General features: G+C 37.3%; 1 protein-coding gene across 12 annotated transcripts in view; it reads left to right on the top strand.

Moving 5' to 3' along the window:
- ppp1r9a (protein phosphatase 1, regulatory subunit 9A) overlaps window positions 1-10,799 on the top strand; it is a 360,369-nt gene extending 349,570 nt beyond the window's left edge. For 10 of the 12 annotated variants that reach the window (XM_043689927.1, XM_043689929.1, XM_043689921.1 and 7 more), the window contains one exon: window positions 6,760-10,799. In XM_043689927.1, coding sequence (XP_043545862.1) covers window positions 6,760-6,963 — 204 coding nt within the window. In that variant the 3' untranslated portion in view covers window positions 6,964-10,799. The remainder of the gene's footprint in view (window positions 1-6,759) is intronic. The other 2 variants (XR_006311675.1, XR_006311674.1) reach the window with 2 other exon arrangements.
- The last annotated feature ends 9,147 nt before the right edge of the window (window positions 10,800-19,946 follow it).

Below are 19,946 nucleotides of genomic sequence, written 5' to 3'. Positions count from 1 at the left end.
GATTGGATTTCCCAGATTTTAGGAAATATCAGTTAAGTTCCTTATTAAGTTACATAGCTGATTGGGTCTTGTCTGATCCACAATCAATCTGGCTGGACATCGAGGCTTCTCAAGTAAAATACCCACTTATTAACCTTTTATTTTCAGACAAGAGGAAAATCATTACGGATCACTGTAAAAACCCTATAATACTAAAAACAATTAAAGCTTGGAATATAATGCGGCAAAATGAGGGCAACTCACATTAAATATCCCCCTATGCGCCAATAGTGGGAGCATGGGGATTCCAACCGGGGTTAACAGATGCCACTTTTAAACTCTGGAGATCCAGGGGTATCTCATGTCTTGGGGACCTATTTAAAGATGGGGTCTTGATGTCTTTTGAACAGCTGCGTCAGAAATTCGGATTACCTAAAGGAGACCTCTTTCGATTCTTCCAAATTCGAGACTATATACAAAAGAAGACTATGTTATTAGATAGTCTTTATAAATCAGATAGAGAATGTAGAGTGCTACGACCAATGGGGGTATCTTCCGTCAGTACTATTTATCATTTACTACATGATGAAGTATCGGGAGATATGGACATGGGATGAGGATTTGGGACTAGAAATCTCTATAGAAACATGGAATGACATTTGGGAAAATGCTAGAAGAATTACCATCTGTAACAGCACTCAGGCTATCCAGCTGAAGATACTTCATAGGGCCCATATAGCACCGGATCGATTGGCAAAATTTAAGGCAGGAGCATCTCCAATGTGTCCCAAATGTAAAATAGAGGTGGGCACTCTTGTACATTGCCTATGGACCTGTCATAAGATCCGTAGATATTGGACTAAGTAGCAAGTACCCTGACAGAAATTTTAGGAACGGAAATTAAAGTGGACCCTGTATCTCTACTTTTGGGTTTTTCAAACTTTCCCTCCCTGGACATGTACGGGAAGAGACTATTTTCTATTCTGTGCAAGGAAAAATATTTTGGTAAACTGAGTGGCTGAGGGCCCCCCTGGACTTTCAAATTGGCACAGATTAATTATGGAATGTATTCCCCTTGACTTCCTTACAAATATGGTGCACCGAAAGACCGAATTATTTTATAAAATGTGGCAGTCCTTCTTGAATTACATAAATACAGATATTTCGACTATCCTAACAAGAGCTTTTATTTAATTGAAGTTACGAACCTGGTTGGTCTGGGGCCCCTTAGGAGAGGAATTCGGCACGAATACGGGTTTTGTTACATTTGATGTACATTCCAAGCATGTTTCTCACTACTCAATTTCTACGTTATCCGTTGTTTTTTTTTTGTTTTTTTTTCTCTCTCTCTTATTTGAATAATGTAAGAGACTAAAATATACACTCTGGTTAGTTGTAGGTTAGATTAGTAGTTAGTTGAGTTTTGTTTTTTTTCTTTCTTGGTATTTTTTCTTTTGTTAAATTTTGGCTATTGTATATTTAAGATTTAATTGTATATCAAGTATAGTTTGTACTTGAGAGTTTTGTTTATTTTTGTAAACTTGCAAAAATGTTAAATTTCTAATAAAAATATCTATTAAAAAAAAAGAATTGCCTGTTCCCTAGTGGGCTCTACCACACCTGCGCCAAAAAACAATATAATTGACATTCCATGAATTCCTTTTCTTGTGATCTGTTACCAACCTAATTTTCCCAGTCCACTTGCAGATTGAAGTCCCCATGATTACTATAATTGTGCCTTTCTTACATGCTTTTCTACCTCATGATTTATTTTCTTCCCAGCATCCTGACTGCTGCTAGGAAGTCTGTATATAACTCCTATCAGGATCTTTTTTCCTTTCAGTTCCTCAACTGTACCCATATGGATTCTATGCTATCTGAGTCTCATTCACTTCTTGCTATTGATTTAATTGCATTTCCTACTAACAAGGAAATCCCACTCTCTCTGATTTCTGTCCTGTTACTTGTTCTGGAAATTTTAATAACCTCTGCTCCTCCTCCTCTCACTTTTTCCATAATTTTCCATGCAACTGTACCTACCCCCCATTATTTAGTTGAAAGCTCAATCCTACTTATGTGTGTAGCTAGGACTCTGCTCCGAACATCATTCAGGTGGAGCCTGTCCCATCAGAACAGCTCCTCCTTCCCCAGTACTGGGTGAATGTCTCGTGAAGCCGAACTAGGTTCTTCCGCACCAACCTTTGAGCCACATGTTTACCTCTTTAAAGCATGTTGTCGCTATAGGAGAATTAGTATCAATAAAATAATATCCTCATCATTTAAGACCAGGAAAAACAAGTTCAGGCAAAAAGAAATTTAGTATATGTTAGAAAGTCACTCGATTGAATCTAGCCAAAGCAGTAGGAGTTCATCAGCAGAGTATCAATTCCTAAATCTAATGGTGGGTCAACTATATTCTGCATAGATTATAGAAAAATAAATGTAGTCACACAAACAGTTCAGTACCCAAACCCTCTGTCGCAGTATTGTATTGATAGGGTTGGCAATGCCTCATTCCTTACAAAAACTGATTTATCAAAGCACTGGCAAGCGCTATTGACTTCAGGAGCTTAAGAGATACCAGCTTTTGTCGCACTAGATAGGGTTTATCAATTTTGAACCATGCCACTTGGGTTTAATAAATGTTCCAGTTGCATTCCAAAGAATACTGAATCAAGTTGTCAGTAGTGTCCCAAATTTTGTGGCCTACTTCAATGAGATATTAATATTCAGCAGTAGCTGGAAAGAAAATGAAACATAATTTAAGTTTATATTATCAGAATTGTTCATTTTGCAGAAAAAAGTACATAATTTTTGCAGTGTCACGAATGTAAAGGTGTTGAAATAGTTGAATTTTTTAACAGTAGAAAGATTGTATAAATCTTGTATAAAGAGTGAAAGAATTGAATTATTGTAAATTTTTTATGTTGTTATTTATACGCCATTTTATAGGATCATAGGACTCATTTGAAAATGGCATGACATCTTCCAAGGGTAAAGGCATGTTGCAATCACATATATTTAAGGATTATGAGAACTGGAAAATGGCCTTTTGAGCTCTACTGGCTTGCAAAAGAATTATCATGTAATTACTTTCAACTGGAATGTCCAAAGGTTTAACAAAAAAGACTATGGTCTTTTTGCTGGTTACAAAAAGAAAGCAAGCAACTTTGGAAAGCAGTGTCATGCAAGGTTTTGGAGAGAGAGATAACAGTTGACTTTTAGTGTTTTCATTGTTGAGCAAACAGACCTGACAAACCCTCATAGAGATATTCAGCTGTCACTCAGCAATAGTCTCTGAACTGAGGAGGCTTTGGACTGGATATATTAGCCCTGTTTTTCACTACACAGAGCTGCCAGACCTGTTGAGTTTCTTCAGTGTTTTGTTTTTATTTCAGACCATCAGCATCTACTGTTGCCCCTATTGCTGTTCGTATATTCTTCCCTCACTCACTCTCCCTCACTCCCTCCCAACCATCCTGTCTTAATTCCTCCCAGTCTCAGTCAATCTCTCGTTCCTCCTTCAAACTCTACCTCAGATCTTCCCTCTCCTTCTCTGACTTCCCTCTTTCCTACATTTGTTATTGATGGACTTACTTGTAAATCTACTAACAGCAAATGTGGGAGAGAAGCATCTCTTTCTTGAATCTTCTAACTTCTGGTGGAGGGCCAGAGCGAATCCATTAGCAGGTCACTGATTACAAAAGCTGCTAGAGAAATTCCTACATTCCTTTACCATCTGTTTTCCTAATATACTGTAAAAAGCATATCAATAATAGCTTGTATAAAAATAAGGATAGGGTTGACATAGGCTCAATTAATTTCAGTGCTATATCATTCTGTAACAGCTAAATTATATCTGCATATTTTGATCCAATTGTTGCCTGCCTTGTATTCCAAATTTTACAGGGTAGGGGCTACAGAAGTCCTGACTCCCACTCAGCCTGTTTTGGAAGGTTTCAGTCAAGATTAGAGTGGTGCTGGAAAAGCATAACAGGTCAGGCAGCATCCAAAGAGCAGGAGAATCAACGTTTCGGGCAGGAGCCCTTCATCCCGAAACCTTGGAAGTTTTCAGCCTACCTTTCTCCCAATCACTGCACCTTCTAGCCTCTGTGACAATCATGTATCTCCTTATCCAAACAATTATTGCTGCATTTGTTTCTCTCTCTACAACTCCATCCTGATCTGTTGCCTGAATATGTCACCCAGAAGGCTATCCAGCGGTGACTCTCTGTCTCTGTTTTTTCCATCTGACAGTTGGCCAGTCTATTCAGTAAAACAGAATAAAATCATGTTTCCACAATCACATTCTGCAGGTCCTGCAAGTTCTTAAGCCACTTTCAGCCTGATAAACTCCCATTCTAAGGACAATTTCTCAATATTGAAAAACATAATTCCATTTGCTTTATTTTAAACAGCCTTATTGATTTACCTCCTTCAAGAATCTGCATATATTACACTTTAATTATCTATGTTACTGCACTCCCTTTAAAATTGTGTCATTTATCTGCAATGAAGAAGAAAATGTGCTCATTGTCTATTAAGCTAATTAATAATTTGCCTATTATTAACTTAGCATTTCCCATCTTGAAGCAGTCATCAGTCTCATAACAGGCATGATTCTTCACTCGTGCTCCTCTCATCAGACACTGGATTAGGGTGACCAATAAGTTTAAAATACAACACTGATTTTTCCAATTGAATCCACAAATTTTCAGCCATAAACACTTGCCTCTCTAAAACCTGAGAAAGCTAGGCATTTGGATAAATCAGATAGTATTTACAAGTTTTCCCTCCAGGTAATGTCTTCAAGTAGCTTGAATGTCTCCAGAGCTTCAAGGATTTCATCATTAGCTACATGAATAATACTTGTCTTTTAGTTCATAAAATGTGTTATTCAAAATAGCTTATCATAAGCCATTTAATGTCCTCCAAATTGAAGTCTTGCGCAGTAAATGGAACTGAGTTGGTCCTCCATGACAGCTTAAGTAATCTGACAATTAGTTGAAGCAGATCCACTGTACAACAGGGCAGTGTTGATCATGCAGTCTGAATTACTATTGAAACACAGAGAAGTGCATTCATCACTGGAAGTTGTGATTCTTCCACCTCCACTCTGGATTATACTACAAATTAATGTCTGAATATGTAGGCAGTGTTAACTGGACATGTAGTCAATGATTTGAAGAGTCACAGAGACAGAAAAAGATCCTTCGATCCAACTCGTCCATGCTGACCAGATATCCTAAATTAATCTAGTCCCATTTACCAGCACTTTTTTTCTGCAGAACGCCACTAGTCAAGGACCTCCAGCTTAAAAAACACCCACTACTACCATTTGCTGGCATTTACACTCTTCTAAGCCCTTCCTTTTCACATACTCATTCAGATGCCTTTTTAATGTTCTTATTGTACCAGTCTCCACCATTTCCTGTGGCAGCTCAGTCCATATATGCACCACCCTCTGCATGAAAACATTTCCCCTAAGGTCCCTTTTAAATCTTTCTCCTGTCATCTTAAACCTACGTCCTTTAGTTTTGGATTCCCCAACCTCAGGGAAAAGACCTTGGTTGTTTACTGTATCCATGCCCTCATGATTTTATAAACATCTATAAGGTCAACCCTCAGCCTCCAATGCTCCAAGGAAAACAGCCCCAGCCTATTCAGCCTCTCTCTATAGTTCAAACCTTGCTAACCAGTCTTCCATGAAGAATCTTGTCAAATGCCTCACTGAAGTCCATTTAGATCACATCAATCCTCTTCGTAACTTCTTCAAAAAACTCAATCAAGTTCATGAGACAGAATTTCCCACGGTCAAAGCTATGTTGACTATCCCTAACCAGTCCTTGCTTTTCCAAATATATATAGAACCTGTCCGTCAGGACTCCCTCCAACAACTTAACCACCATCAATGTCATCCTCCCTGGTCTGTAGTTCCCTTGTTTTTCCTTACCACCTTTCTTAAATAGTTGCATCATGATAGCCCACCCCCAGTCTTCTGGCACCTGTGTTGCGTGTATTTTACTGGTAATCTGTTTTGTTTTAACTGGTTCTAATTAGGCAGTATTATTCTGCATTCCTCACTCATGCTAAGTTATATTTTAGTTCTATGATCACAGTTAAGTGGATATTATATCTGCAAAAGAATTGTTGTGTGTCTCCATACTCTTACCAGACCCATAGGGGCTGCTCTCTCATTAGAGGGAAGCGACTGGTGGTGATTTAACCTGAGGGCCACGAGACCTCAGGCGAGGGAAGAGTTAGAGAAGGAGAGTCCTTCATGGTGACCTCAAACGGGTGATGGGAATTGAACCCACACTGTTGACATTGCGCTGCTGTGTAAGCCAACAATCCAGCCACTGAGCTAAACCAATTCCCACAAAAGAATATTCACTTCATGTCAGGCAAATGAAGATTTAACTTGTATGATTCTTGTAATCTCAGTAATTTTACTTGGTGTTCATGGTTGAAGTGTGTGTCTTGTATTTAGCAAACTTACAGAAAGTAAGTAGTTACTTAAAGTAGTGGCATTTAGAATATTTGGCTCATAATTTTTAGTAAAGATTCCCTAGTTCCCTCTTAGTTTTGACAAAGGATTTATATTCAAACTTTTAACCTGCCCTGTTTCTTTCCAGATGCTGTCAAATTTGTTGCGTACTTACAATAAGTTTGGTTTTAGTAATAGTTTTGCACCTAGATGTGAGGGGGGGGGGGGGTGGAACAATCAAAACAGTTGTTCATTGTATGTTAACTATAATTCTAAATGTTTCTTCACTACAGGCATTAGGTATTGTATCTCAAGATAGGGCCATAATCAAAAAGAAGCTAAAGGACCTAAAGTCGTCAGTTGAAAAAGCCCGTAAAGCACAACAGAAGTTAGAGAAACAAAGGGAAAAACGGAGAAAAAAAGAACAGGAGCAGCTTCTAAAAAAGAATAAGAAAAGCAAATCTTCATTTCCAGCAGCAGAACCTGATACTGAATAAGACTGGTAGAAAGTCTGGGTTATTGACAAAGACTTAAAAGGGTTTTAGTCTTAGCCCATTATGCAGTATCCTGTGTGGCAGAGCTGTTGACATGTACAGATTTTAAGAAAAATGCACTTCAGATCTCAATTTTTCCACACTTCAGAGTTAGTGATGTTTTGGTGGCGACGTAAAATCACCAAAAATCAGTGGCATTTTTTGTACTACTGTTAAGTTTACCATTCCACAACTGGCAACTATGGAAGACTTTTGTGATTCCCCTTGCTTTAGCATTAAACTGAATGAAGCCCAAAGGAAGGATCTGCAGATGTATGACTGTCCAAACAGCTCGTCTGACAAGGTATCAGCTAAAAAAGAGTTTGAAAGGATCATACAAAATACAGCCATCTTTCTGGATTGGAAATGATTAGATTTGGAAGTTAAGACCATACAAATATATCTATTTTCATGGAGTCTATAAAAAAAAATTGGGATGTGGATAATTTTTGTCCCTTTTAAGTATTTCTACAAGAATATTACTCAGTTTAAATGAAAATAATGTTACTGTCAGTATTTGTGTGCCTATTTTTTAAGTCTTAAAAGACGAGAAGGAACTTGGTCCTTTCATAAACTGCTGCCTTTTTCCAGAACCTTCACCTTGGAGTTTAGTTCCCAAATTTCTGCATTATATGAAATTACTGTAAATGCAAATGATTTTCAAATCAAAATATTTTAGTTCTTGCAAATGAAATGTTTTAACTGTAGAGGGCCTAGAATAAGCAATTTCCGAGACCTGCATCTTGCACTGAAATTTAATGGACTTAAACTCCTTAGCAGAAAGCTATACCCACAGAATACTTCTTGCGATACCACTGTGTGATGGACAATATAGCTGTGGAATGGGTGAATACCCATCTTACTCCCAGTAAGAAAGCCTTTGCAAAGATATAAAGGAAATTTTCACAAGTGGTAGAATGTCTTTGTGCACTCCATTGTTCTGCATTGTATTTATAAGATAAGTTTCATTGAAAATAGCTGAGGGTTTCAGTACTCCTTTTAAAGTCCCATGTAGATAACTGTTTAAGTTGTGATAACAAAGATTTTCCAAAGTAGCGATGTACATGTACATAACTTCAAGGAAATTATAAAGATGGGCCAAGATATAACCATTTATAATGTTTCAAAATTGAGTATTATCTGGCTGAGTAACAAAATATACAGACATTTAAGTGAAAAGAGGGTGATTAATTAAATATGGCCAGGTTTTTTTTAAAAACTGATCACTTTTGTTGGAGAATTTCTACAGAGCATCTTTTTTATTCCACTTACAAATTGCATAAATTTAATGTTATGTGCCAATTCAGCAAAATCAGTAGGAAAATAATATATTAAAGCTGTGGTCTCATTGTAAATTAAGGAAATATGATCTATATTGATCAACTTTTGTGATAAATTTGTATTCATGTGTCTCATGATTTGAAACCTGTTGCATTTTACTGTTTCCAAAATTCTCTTATTTAGTTTTATGTAAAGTGTTTGACTAATTATTTGATTATGATTGAATCAATGCTCCAACTTCTTAAAACATTAAAACATTGTTATTTTATATGTGAACAATATTACTTTTAGAACACCAATATGTTATTTCATATGATTTGGGAGCTCACTAGAAAATTTTGTTTTGATTATTGCTATTCTGGAGAGATTTTTTAAAAGTCCCCAATGCTTGATCAATGTATCTAAAAATGTAATTTGTACAGACCCTTACATGTTTTTGAATCAAAACCATTTCTTCATTTTTTGGTAAGTACATTTGTTCCCATGTCTCTCAATGCAAGTGGATTCATGAATAATTCAGCAACAAACATCTGAAACTGTATGGCCTATTTTGTTTATAATTGTGATGTCATCAATTATAGCCAGTAGTTCACATTTTATTTAAAACAATTAAAGACTGTAATAGCAACAAAAGGTTGAATATATTTTCATGTAAATTCTGAGTGAAACTTGTGGCATTACGCACTTTCACCTTAATTGTTTTAAGTTTCATTTTACCACTTTGAAGGTATTTTAGTGACTGAAATTCTTCGTTCTAATGCAATCTTGCATTAAAATTAAGCAGCAGACAAGTGTGGGCATTTAATTAAACTAATTTAGTGGATTTGTTCAAGGCCATTTCTCTGTTATCAGAGATTTGCAGTAATTCTGTTTGCAGATGAGTTGCTAAAGTTTAGTTTTTTGGATATGTGACCCTGATAAGTTTTATTGCTTTTGATCCAAAGTGTATCAGACTAATTCATCTGTTAATCCAAAGATTTATTAATAAAACTTAATTATTAATGAAGAGGATGATATGTACTAAACATAAAACAGGTTTGCAGTTCAGTGCAGCCAGATTAAATGAGTTGAATCTAAACACAATTTGGTCTGCTGATCTGCTCAGAAAAGTGCTATGACATTGCGCACTTGTATTTTCTGCTTCTGTACTGCCTGTATTTGTCCTTCTATATTTCTGTTCTCCAATTATTATTTCTTCCATTACAGTTTCCGTACAGTTTCCAACAAGGCAGGTACCCATTGATAAATATTGAAACCTGAAGAAGGAATAGTAGTGTTAGAAGCAGCAGTTCATGTAATGATCGTGCAACTAGCTATCAATACTTCAGCCAAAACGATGTACAGTCTTTAAAGCAATCACTCCCTTTGTCCATGGGTTACTGATCTGAGCAGAACAGTAATAATCAGATTAACCTTATTCTGAGGTATTAACCTTCCTTTTCTAGTTGCAACAATGATTTTTTTTTTCCATTTCACAATCCCATTTATTGCAATAGGAGTTTGTCATGCTTCAAAATTTGTCAATGTACATAAGTTTAAGTGTGCGAAATCCTGCAAATTAACAACTAATATTAGATAATTTGCCTGAAATGTTTTTAAACAAGTGCCATAGAGATTACCTCTGTTGTATGAAAATCCTGCTGGTAAATATTCCATGTTGACCACTAAAGTGAAAACTATAAAAGGGCAGGTAACAAATTGCTGAGGCTATACTCAATTTAGTAGTTAACTGAATCAACTAGTCTGGTATTCTTTTGGGACATTTTCTGATGTGGAAAACTATTATCCTATTAAATACTTTGAAGCTGAGGGGAAGTAAACTGAAAATTAACTTTGTATAAAATAAAAAAATAAATAAATAAATCTAACAAGGTGGAGATGATGATCCATAATAGGAAGGTACGATGAATTGCCTGCACAGAATGAGGGATTATTTGGTATTTAACATAAACTGTATTAAAGGATGTTGTATTGGTGATTTTACCTTTTTCTGAATTGTGTAACAGTTAAATCATTTTGAAACAATACAGTTAGTTACATGTAGCTCAAGAATGACTGGGCAGCTAAAGAAGAAATGCACTGAGGATATTGAAATTGTTTTAAAATGCTTGGGTGTAATTTCTATTTGGATTACCTAAGTATCACAAGATGGAGGAAATTACTTTGAGTAAAATATGTACAAAAAGCATGGCTTGATGTCTGATATGAACACCTATTCACAATGCTCCTCTGACTGCATGATAATGAAATCTTAGTGCCATGCCTGAACCTAGTCGTCTATGCTTCGTGATGTACTGTATTCCTACCTAGTGTTTACAAAATTACATTCCTCAATGTTTTATTTCAATGTTCATGACTGATGGGAGCTCTATAATGCCTAGTTTGTCCTTCTCTCCTCAATTTAAAATGACTGTGATGAGCTAATATTAGTTGATGTATATAAAGAATTTGCCAGTTGCCAAACCGTAGCATTGTTGTCTGACAACAAATGCATTAAAAGTAACAAGAATTGAAAAGTCTTAATTGTTTATTTCACATGTTATGTTTCACAATTTTTTCACCACATTATTCATAGTAATCTCTTCTAGGATAATTCAGAATTAACTTTTCTTAATAATCATGGCTTTATGCTTATACCAGTTATGGATGAATATTTACAGCAGTTTTCTGTGCTACATTTAAATCATTCCATTTGCCACATTCTCAGTTGCAGCAGTACCAAAAAAATTCCACAACCTACTTTGCTGTTTGCTGTAAACTAAAAGATGTTGAAATGATGACAGAAATTGCGTTAAACCTATGTCAAGAGAATTTTATTTATTTTAAAAGAAAATCTGAAGTTCAGGGAAATAGACAGGAGATCCTGATCTTGCAATAGATTGCAAATTCAGAAATGTTATCAAATAATAATCCAAAGCTAGTTTCCCTGAGCAAGTTCCTTTGGATGTTCAAGAGTTTGGATGGTTAAAGAACAATTCCACAACTGATGGATAAATTCAGTACATTTCAGGTTTAATTGCAAAGGGAGTCTCAACAATTATTCAGCTTCTCAGCAAGAGATGTGAAAAGTTGTTTGGGCTGACTTTGTGTCAATGTCAGCTAAAGGTCAATTTCATGGAATTTCACAAGACGGTTTCCCGAGCAATGTTTCTCATACAATTTTCCACAGCTCACCTCATGTGAGTATGCACCAGGTTAACATTCAATCTTGCACAAGCAGTACCAAAATACTCATCAGAGCTGGAACCTTCCAGTATTCACCCCACAGATGCCATATTTAAACCCCAACTATGCACTGTCAAATACTGCCAATCCAGTCTGAAGTAGCCACCCAGATCAGTGCAGTGTCCATGGTCACTGGCTGTACTAAGCTTAATGATATTCTGCACTGCATAAAATTAAGTGCCACTATCTACTCTCTCTCCTTCACACTCACTAGCCATTGCACCCACCTTGCACAAGGCTCATGATCTACCACTCACAGTATTGAATACAATATCTTATCTCAATTGGCAGCACTGTGGCACAGTGGTAATTCATGGTACCAGGGACCTGGGTTCAATTCCAACCTTGGATAACTGTGGAGTTTGCATGTTCTCCCCCTACCTGTGTGAGTTTCTGCCAGGTGCTCTGGTTTCCTCCCTGAGTCCAAAGATGTGCAGATTAGGTGTACTGTCCATGGTAAATACAGGGTTAAAGGGGTGGGTCTGGATGAGATGTTCTTCGGAAGGTCAGTTTAGACTCAATGGCCAAATGGCCTATATCTGCACAGTAGGGAATCAGTGATTCAATGCCTTTTACCCACTCCAAAATCCCCCCAAAATTTTTAACCTTTCCAACCCTAATGTGCTTGTCACTTGGACACCTCCCCATCCTTCCTGAGTGGTGATAGACCAGTCCCCTGACTGACTCCCAGTCATGCCTCTTGACCTTGAGTGTTCATTACTGCCAAACCTGACAAGCTGGTTGTCTATGTCTACACCAAAAGGCAAGGTAATGATACTCTGAGCATTCAAGTCAGTGCAAAAGTCTGAATGTGTTAAGAATACATGTTAAAAGTCCTGAGCTGCACCCTGTTTACCGCATGGGCCAAATGACTGTCCATGTGCACAAAGCAATCTGTCAGCATTGCAATGAAAGGTGTCAGTGATCCCCAAAGCGCTGTTTTGAAGTACTGAACTGTAATATAAGTGAGTTCCAAATGTGGCATCATGATGTAGTGAGGCTGCTGTTTTATGATCCCAACTTTCATGGCAAAGGATGCAGGTAGTTGCTGCCCTTGAAGCATGCCCTGTTGGTCAAGATGGAGGCCCAGAGAAGATGCCAGTGAGCTGCAAATAACTGTTCAGAATTCCTGTCAGGAATTGTCACCATTTTGTTTCTTTCCACTGCCTGGGAAAATAGCAAACTGCATATAAATGACATGGGATTAAGCAATAATGAGATGCTAATACTTGCAAATAGGTCTCAAAACACACTAGAGAAATTCTCATCAAGCCATTAAAACTTTGGGTGGCAAATAAGACTTTTTTCTCGCAAATAAGACTTTTTTCTCAATGTTGAGATTCATCATATTTTCCCAACTGACACAATGCTCATGTAATTCAGGGCGTATGAAAATTCCACCCTTTGAAACAAATGGAAGGAGTTAACATAGCTATTAGCTTTTATGAGAGGTGCATTAATTTCTTACATTATGAATTAATTGGAATCTTCTTGCCCAAAACATTTTATAATTCCAGTTCATGAAATCACTATGATTTAACTATGGAAATATTGGCTGCCAGAGTATGTGGTAACTTCACTCTGCATCTCAAAAATTGATTAAGAATTGGTGCATTACTTCAATTAGATTTTTTTTGTTTAGATATATCAATGCTGAAAATGTTTTAATGAGCTTTGGATTATAGGTGGCTGTTTTGTACACAGCTGTTTTGCTTGGAGTTTGACACAACCATGAATGTCCAAATCCAGAGATATATGACTTTAAAATAATGTGATAGTCCCTCAAAGACAGTAGCAAGGCTTTGGCAATCAGAATATAAATTACATGCCAGAGAATACACAGCCTCGCACTTATCCTATATCAATGTATACGAGGCTGGCAAATAGTGAAAACTGACAACTAAGCATAGTTGTTCAGTGACTGTGGTAGGTCATCATGCTCAAAGCATTAAGGGACTACTGTATTATTAGCTTTCAGCTGGGATGATAAACCAAGGTATCATGGGCACTATTTCAACTATGAAGGGAATGCATTCAAGGGTCTTGGCCAATATTAATTGTTCAATCATCTTGAAACTAATTTATTATATGTGAGACTTTGCTGTGCACAAATGGACTTATATTTTCCAGACTACAACAGCAACTGCACTGCAAAAAGTACTTAAATGGCTGTGAAGTGTTTTGGGATATCTGAAATTCTGACTTCAACATACACTTTAACAGAATATTTCAAAATTGTTCACAAACATAGTTCCATATCCTGTTGTGTTATTTGATACTTTACTTAAGGTTATCTAATTCATGGCTTGTTTGCTAAATAAACAAATGAAGTATAAGACTCTGTATTCAAGGTTGTTGAAGGAGCGACACTCCGAAAGCTGGTGTGCTTCCAATTAAACCTGTTGGACTATAACCCGGTGTTGTGTGATTTTTAACTTTGTACACCCCAGTCCAACACCGGCATCTCCAAATCAAGGTTGTTGAAGCCATTGAATCAGTTCATATGTCAACAACTATCTAATAAAGATTACCGTTTCAATTTAAATCCATTAACAAGCCAAACTTCAGAGAAAGCAGACCACCAAATCTGTTACCACAATAACCTTAAGGTACAAACTAGCGCTTGCTGTGCCATAGCCAAGCACTAAAAGTAAAGGTTTGAGGAGATTATTGAATACTGTTGGTATTTAGGGAGAAAGTGAGGTCTGCAGATGCTGGAGATTAGAGCTGAAAATGTGTTGCTGGAAAAGCGCAGCAAGTCAGGCAGCATCCAGGGAACAGGAGAATCGACGTTTCGGGCATAAGCCCTGAAGAAGGGCTTATGCCCGAAACATCGATTCTCCTGTTCCCTGGATGCTGCCTGACCTGCTGCGCTTTTCCAGCAACACATTTTCAGCTACTGTTGGTATTTATGCTATCAAAGTCGCGATTATTTCTGTTCAAAAGAGCAAGGTGGACAATACGTGGATTATTGCAAACTTATTACAGAAATCGGAGGGTTGGTGCAGACTCAATTTGCTGAATGGCCTCTTTATGCACTGTATGGATTCTATGATTCTATTTTCACCTTATAATTGTTGCCAACTTTTAGAGGCATATTTATTTTAAATGATCAAAAACCTCAAGGAGAAAGCATGCACTAAATTCAGACTTGTATTAAATATGCTTGATTTTTAGTGCAATTCCTTTCCTTTAATTCAAAAGGTTTTTTCTTTTTTTAAAATCTAATTACTGATCATAACTATGTAGACTATGCAAGAATCATTGCATTATCCACAAATAATACCGACATTATGTTTATGTCTGTATATTATAATTAAATCTAACTAAAGGGCTATTCATGTGGTAATTTGCTTCTACATGAGTTATTAATAACTAAACTGTTAACCAACTTGAGTTGATACAAGGGCAGTGTCATTTGAATCTTTCATGCAGCAGAAACATAACCTTATTTATGTAACACATCTAACGTATCAAAACAACTGTGATTCACAAAGCTATTGCAACAGTGATGGCTAATTCATGTAAGAAGAATCTAGGTCAGATTTGGAAGAAAAGGTAGGAGCTATAGTGCCCCTTAAAGTAGGAAAGTGAGGTAGAGAGGTGAAAAGGTTTTGGAGTGAATTCCGTAGTCTAGGGCCCAGAAGAGTTGAAACAGTTAAAACTGGTACTGAGACAAGAATTGAGCAATGCAGATCATTAAGGATTGAAATGGAGAGAAATGAGGACTTTGAAAACAAGGGTGATGTTTGTTATTGTTCTGCCAAGAGAAAGTCAGCCAATGTGGATCAAGGTGACCAGTACTTGATGTGAGTTAGAACAGGAGCGGCAGCAATTTGGATGGCCACAACTTACTGGATCATCGAAAATGCAAGGTCAGCCAGGAGTTCTTTGGAGTTAAGTGCAAAGGTTTCAGTAGCAGCACATCAGCAGTGGGATTGGGGAGGAGTTGGATGATTTTACAAAGGTGAAAATAGAATCATAGAATCCATACAGTGCATAAAGAGGCCATTCAGCAAATTGAGTCTGCACCAACCCTCCGAAGAGCATCCCACCATATCCCTGTAAACCCCTGCATTTTCTATGGCTAATAAACCTAACTTGCACATCCCTGGACACTGAGCAATTTAGCATGGCCAATCCACCAAACCTGCACATCTTTGTGCGAGGAAAATCATGCAGGCTTGTGGAGAATGTGCAACCTCCAGACAGACAGTTGACCAAGGCTGGAATTGAATGTGGATCCCTGACACTATGAGGCAGCAGTGCTGACCACTGTGCCACCCTTCATGTGAAACATTACGCTTAAATCAGAGGAAGAGTGTTTAAAAAAAACTATTTCACAACTTACAAGAGTTTGCTGCTAGAATTATTTAATTCAGATACACATTCCAAGGGTAAGAAAACTTACCTGTTTCATGCAAAACTTCTGTTTCATGCAAAACTTTGTGATCACAGGCAGAAGAGAATATATAACTTCTGTCCATTTGCCAAAACATTGATAATGAAATATAGCGATGATAAAACATCTATGATTGATATCATTACTTCACATTTTGTTATGCATGCATTGAACTTCATCTAGGAAATGTACATTCAATGTTATTGCCAAAGTTAAAAAGAATTATTACCACACACTGTGTACCTGGAATATTACCACAAATGTTCAGACCTCAAGAGTGAAGAAGAAAAAAGTAAAATGAAAGGCTTTACAAAGATGAAGTGGGTAAATGCAATAGTTAATGTAGAACTGAGCTATGCCATGAAGACTCAGGTTTGACCTACAACATATGCATTGGCCAATTTCAGCTCAACTAGTAGTAAAATAATAACAATTGGCCTCAGAATCCCTTACTTATGGCTGATCTGGAAGAATCTCTACCTCCATTGCTTTAGAACTTTTGACATAGCCTTACCTAATGAAAATCTATCAACCTCAGGTTTGAACATTTCAATTGGCCAGGTTTCAAGAGATTTTTGGGGTATCACTGTCCACTACATACATTTACACAGATGGTATTTTGGATTAGAAGTTCATCTCAGAGTGAAAGATTGCATTAAAATTTTAAACAGTTACCGGAGATGGAGATGTGGGCTAAGGGAGCTAAGTTTCTGATTTTGCTTTTCACAAAGTTTACTTGGAGGACATTTCTCCTCATCCAATACATGATGTTGGGCAAACAGCTTGATAAATTATTGTCAGTGGAGGGTCAGAGATGATGATTATCAGTGTAGATGTAGAAATGATACTTTTTGGTGATGTTTCTAAAAAGCAGCACATGTATGAGAACGAGGAAAGGACCAAAAAAATGTATCCACATGATACGGTGGTAACTGGTTGCAGGAAGAAAAGCCATTGCAATTGGTTATCTGGCTAAAGTTAGATAGGTAACACAACAAACCACCAGGAGACTCTGGTACAAGTGACAATTATTTATTCATGTGCACACAGGAGAGCCAGTCTAAAACTGAATTCTAGCAAAACCCCAGAAGTTATCATTTATACGCCTTACTTATTCAATTTCAAATGCAACTTAACAGCTGCAATCAAGATGGCAACACCAGCACAGTAGGTAGCATTTAGGCTAATCCAGGCCAGCTGCATTCTTTTCCACTTTCCTTTTTGTCTCTTTTTCATCTTCTTGATGTCACAAGGATGCTAGAGTGCTGTGTCGGCGGTGACTCCTAGCTGCAGTACTGCCTGGAGCATGGACTCTTTTAGCAGTGATGTTGGTGCTGAGAGCAGGGCTCCTGGCCTCAGGGAGCCCAAATTGGGGGCCTTGCAGAAATCCTGGAGCCATGTTTGGACTGCAGCCGATGAAGATGAACTCTATTTAAGTACTTTGCTTTAATTCTTTTGTACAGCAAAATGGCCGCGGATTGTGGAAACAGAACACGTTTCACTGTATTTCCCTAAATATATGTGACAATAAATTGTTTGTTCCTTCATTCATAACATACAGACTAACTCGATTTCTCCCACAGTGCATAGATTAGGCAACAGTTAATGTCCACCCATGCCATCCCCTTATCCGGCTGATTGTGCTATCTAGGCTGTATTTCCATTTCTGTCACTCACTCGCAGCCTGGATCTTTACCATCTGCTTACATTTTTAATACAAACACCTCTAATTGAATTTGTATTTAACCCTTTCAGCTTTAGCTCTTTCATCAACAAGGTGGAAAATAGTGGAAGAAAGTGGTATGATCAAGTGTGTCAAAGATTGCAGACAGGTCAGAAAGGAAATGGCTAAGTTTACCTTCTTCATAGTGATTTAGGATGTCATTTATGACTGAGAGACATTTTGGCATCATGGAACAGATGGAATCCTCATTTGAGGAACTGAAAAGGAGTTTTAGCCATGATGGGCATTGACCAGGGTGTATCGTCACTTCCCAAAGACTTGAAATGAAAAGGATCTTAGATCTGGTGTGGTAGTTTGCAAGGAAGAAGGCATTATTTTTCTTCAAACAGCAAGGTAATGAAGGCCAATTTGAAGATGGTAACAGTACCTAAAACAAAATCAGTAACAATATCAGCTAAAAGGAGCCAAGTAGGGAACATTGACAGAGGTGAGTTTCATGGACAGAGTACACCCAGGAGAGGACACTAGCAGAGAAACTTGGTAAATGAGACAAATTCAGGGCAAGTTACAAGGAGCTTCAGAAGGAGGAGGTGGCAGAGACAGCCATCTGAATTGCCCCAATCTTGGTGAAAAGTCTGAGATTCACATCCTTTCAATTGATAGGAAATTGAGATAAATGTTTAGTATTTTCAATACTACTAGCATAAACTTATATAAGGACTTAGCAATTATAAAGTTATGAAAGCAGAGCCAGCTAAAGTGAATTGGAAAATTAAGCTAAGGGATAGGTCAGTGGAGATATAGTGGCAGACATTTAAGGGAATATTTCAAAGTAGATACATTCCAACAAGAAAGAAAAATTCCAAAGGGAGGAATCTGTGGCCAGTGAAACAAATGGCAGTTCTGAAGTTGGGACAGAACATAAGAAATAAAACAATGAGAAAAATTTAAAACATTGTAAGAATTTCTATAGGTGGTTTTAAGAAAATGGAAAGCATCGAAGTAAACATTAAAGAAAGCAAGTCCAGGGGATTGGTAATGAAAAATAAGATGATGATTGAAGAATTGAACAGGTATTTTTAATCAGTCTTCACTGTGGAGGGATGAAAGAGCATCCTAGAAATAGCTATAAATCAGGAAATGAAAGGGAAGCGAAGGGGAACTAAAGAAAAATGACAATCCCTAGATAAATGATACTGAGCAAATTGTTGTATTTTCTGGCTGGACTGATGGACTCCATCCTTGGGACTTAAAGAAGTGGCTGTGATAGTTGGTGCATTGGCTTTAATTGGGGAACTGGTACAATGCTATACCTAGATGTCAAGAAGGTTTTTGATAAAATGTCACACCAAAGGTTATTACAAAAAATAAAATCATGATATAGGGGATTTAGGTATAGATAGAATATTGACTAACAGGAAACAGAGTAAGCAGAAATAAGTCTTTTTTCAGAAAATAAAAATGCAAAGCGGTGCTACAGGAATCAATGCTGGGGCCTGAACCTTTTACAATTCATATGAATGATTTGGATGAATGGATCAAATGTGTGTTTGCTAAATTTTCCAACGATACAAAGTAAGTTGTGAAGAACATATAAAGAGGCTCCAAAGATACACAGGTCAGTTAAATGAGTCAGCAAAAATCTGGCAAATTGAAAATAACGTGGGAAAATTCGAAGTTATTCATCTTGGCCAAAAGAACAAATAAGAAACATTCTTTCTAAAAGTTGCATGATTGCAGTCATCTGAGATACAGAGGAATCTGGGTATTCCAGGGCATGAATCACAAGAAGCTTGCAGGTACTGCAAGTAACTAGGATGCTAACAGAATGTTTTATAGAGCATCAGTGAAACTAATCTCAAGTACTATGTATTGGTCTCATTATTTAAGAAAGGATGCAAATATATTGAAATCAGCTCAGAGAAATTTACTTAGACTTATACATGGAATGGGTGGGCTCACTTATGAGGGAAATTTGGACAGACTATGTTTGTACGATTGGAATTTAGAGTCAAAAAGTGTAGTGCTGGAAAAGCACAGCAGGTCAGGCAGCATCCAAGAGTCATTGAAGCAGAAGATACAATGTTTCAGGCAGAAGCCCTTAATCAGCAATGCTCCTCGAATGCTGCCTGACCTGCTGTGCTTTTCCAGTGCCACACTTTTTGACTCTGATCACCAGCATCTGCAGTCGTCACTTCCTCCTAGCCACTGGAATTTAGAAGAGCACAAGACAACTTGATTGAACATACAATATCTTGAGGGTACATAACAGGATGGATGTGGCAAAGATGTTTCCTCTTTTGGGAGAATCTATATCTAAGGGTCACTATTTGAAAATAAAGCATTACTCATTTA

This window comes from Chiloscyllium plagiosum, chromosome 5 (genome assembly GCF_004010195.1).
Source record: "Chiloscyllium plagiosum isolate BGI_BamShark_2017 chromosome 5, ASM401019v2, whole genome shotgun sequence".
In the NCBI taxonomy this organism is placed as follows: domain Eukaryota; kingdom Metazoa; phylum Chordata; class Chondrichthyes; order Orectolobiformes; family Hemiscylliidae; genus Chiloscyllium; species Chiloscyllium plagiosum.
This window is presented reverse-complemented; position numbering and strand designations above follow the sequence as displayed.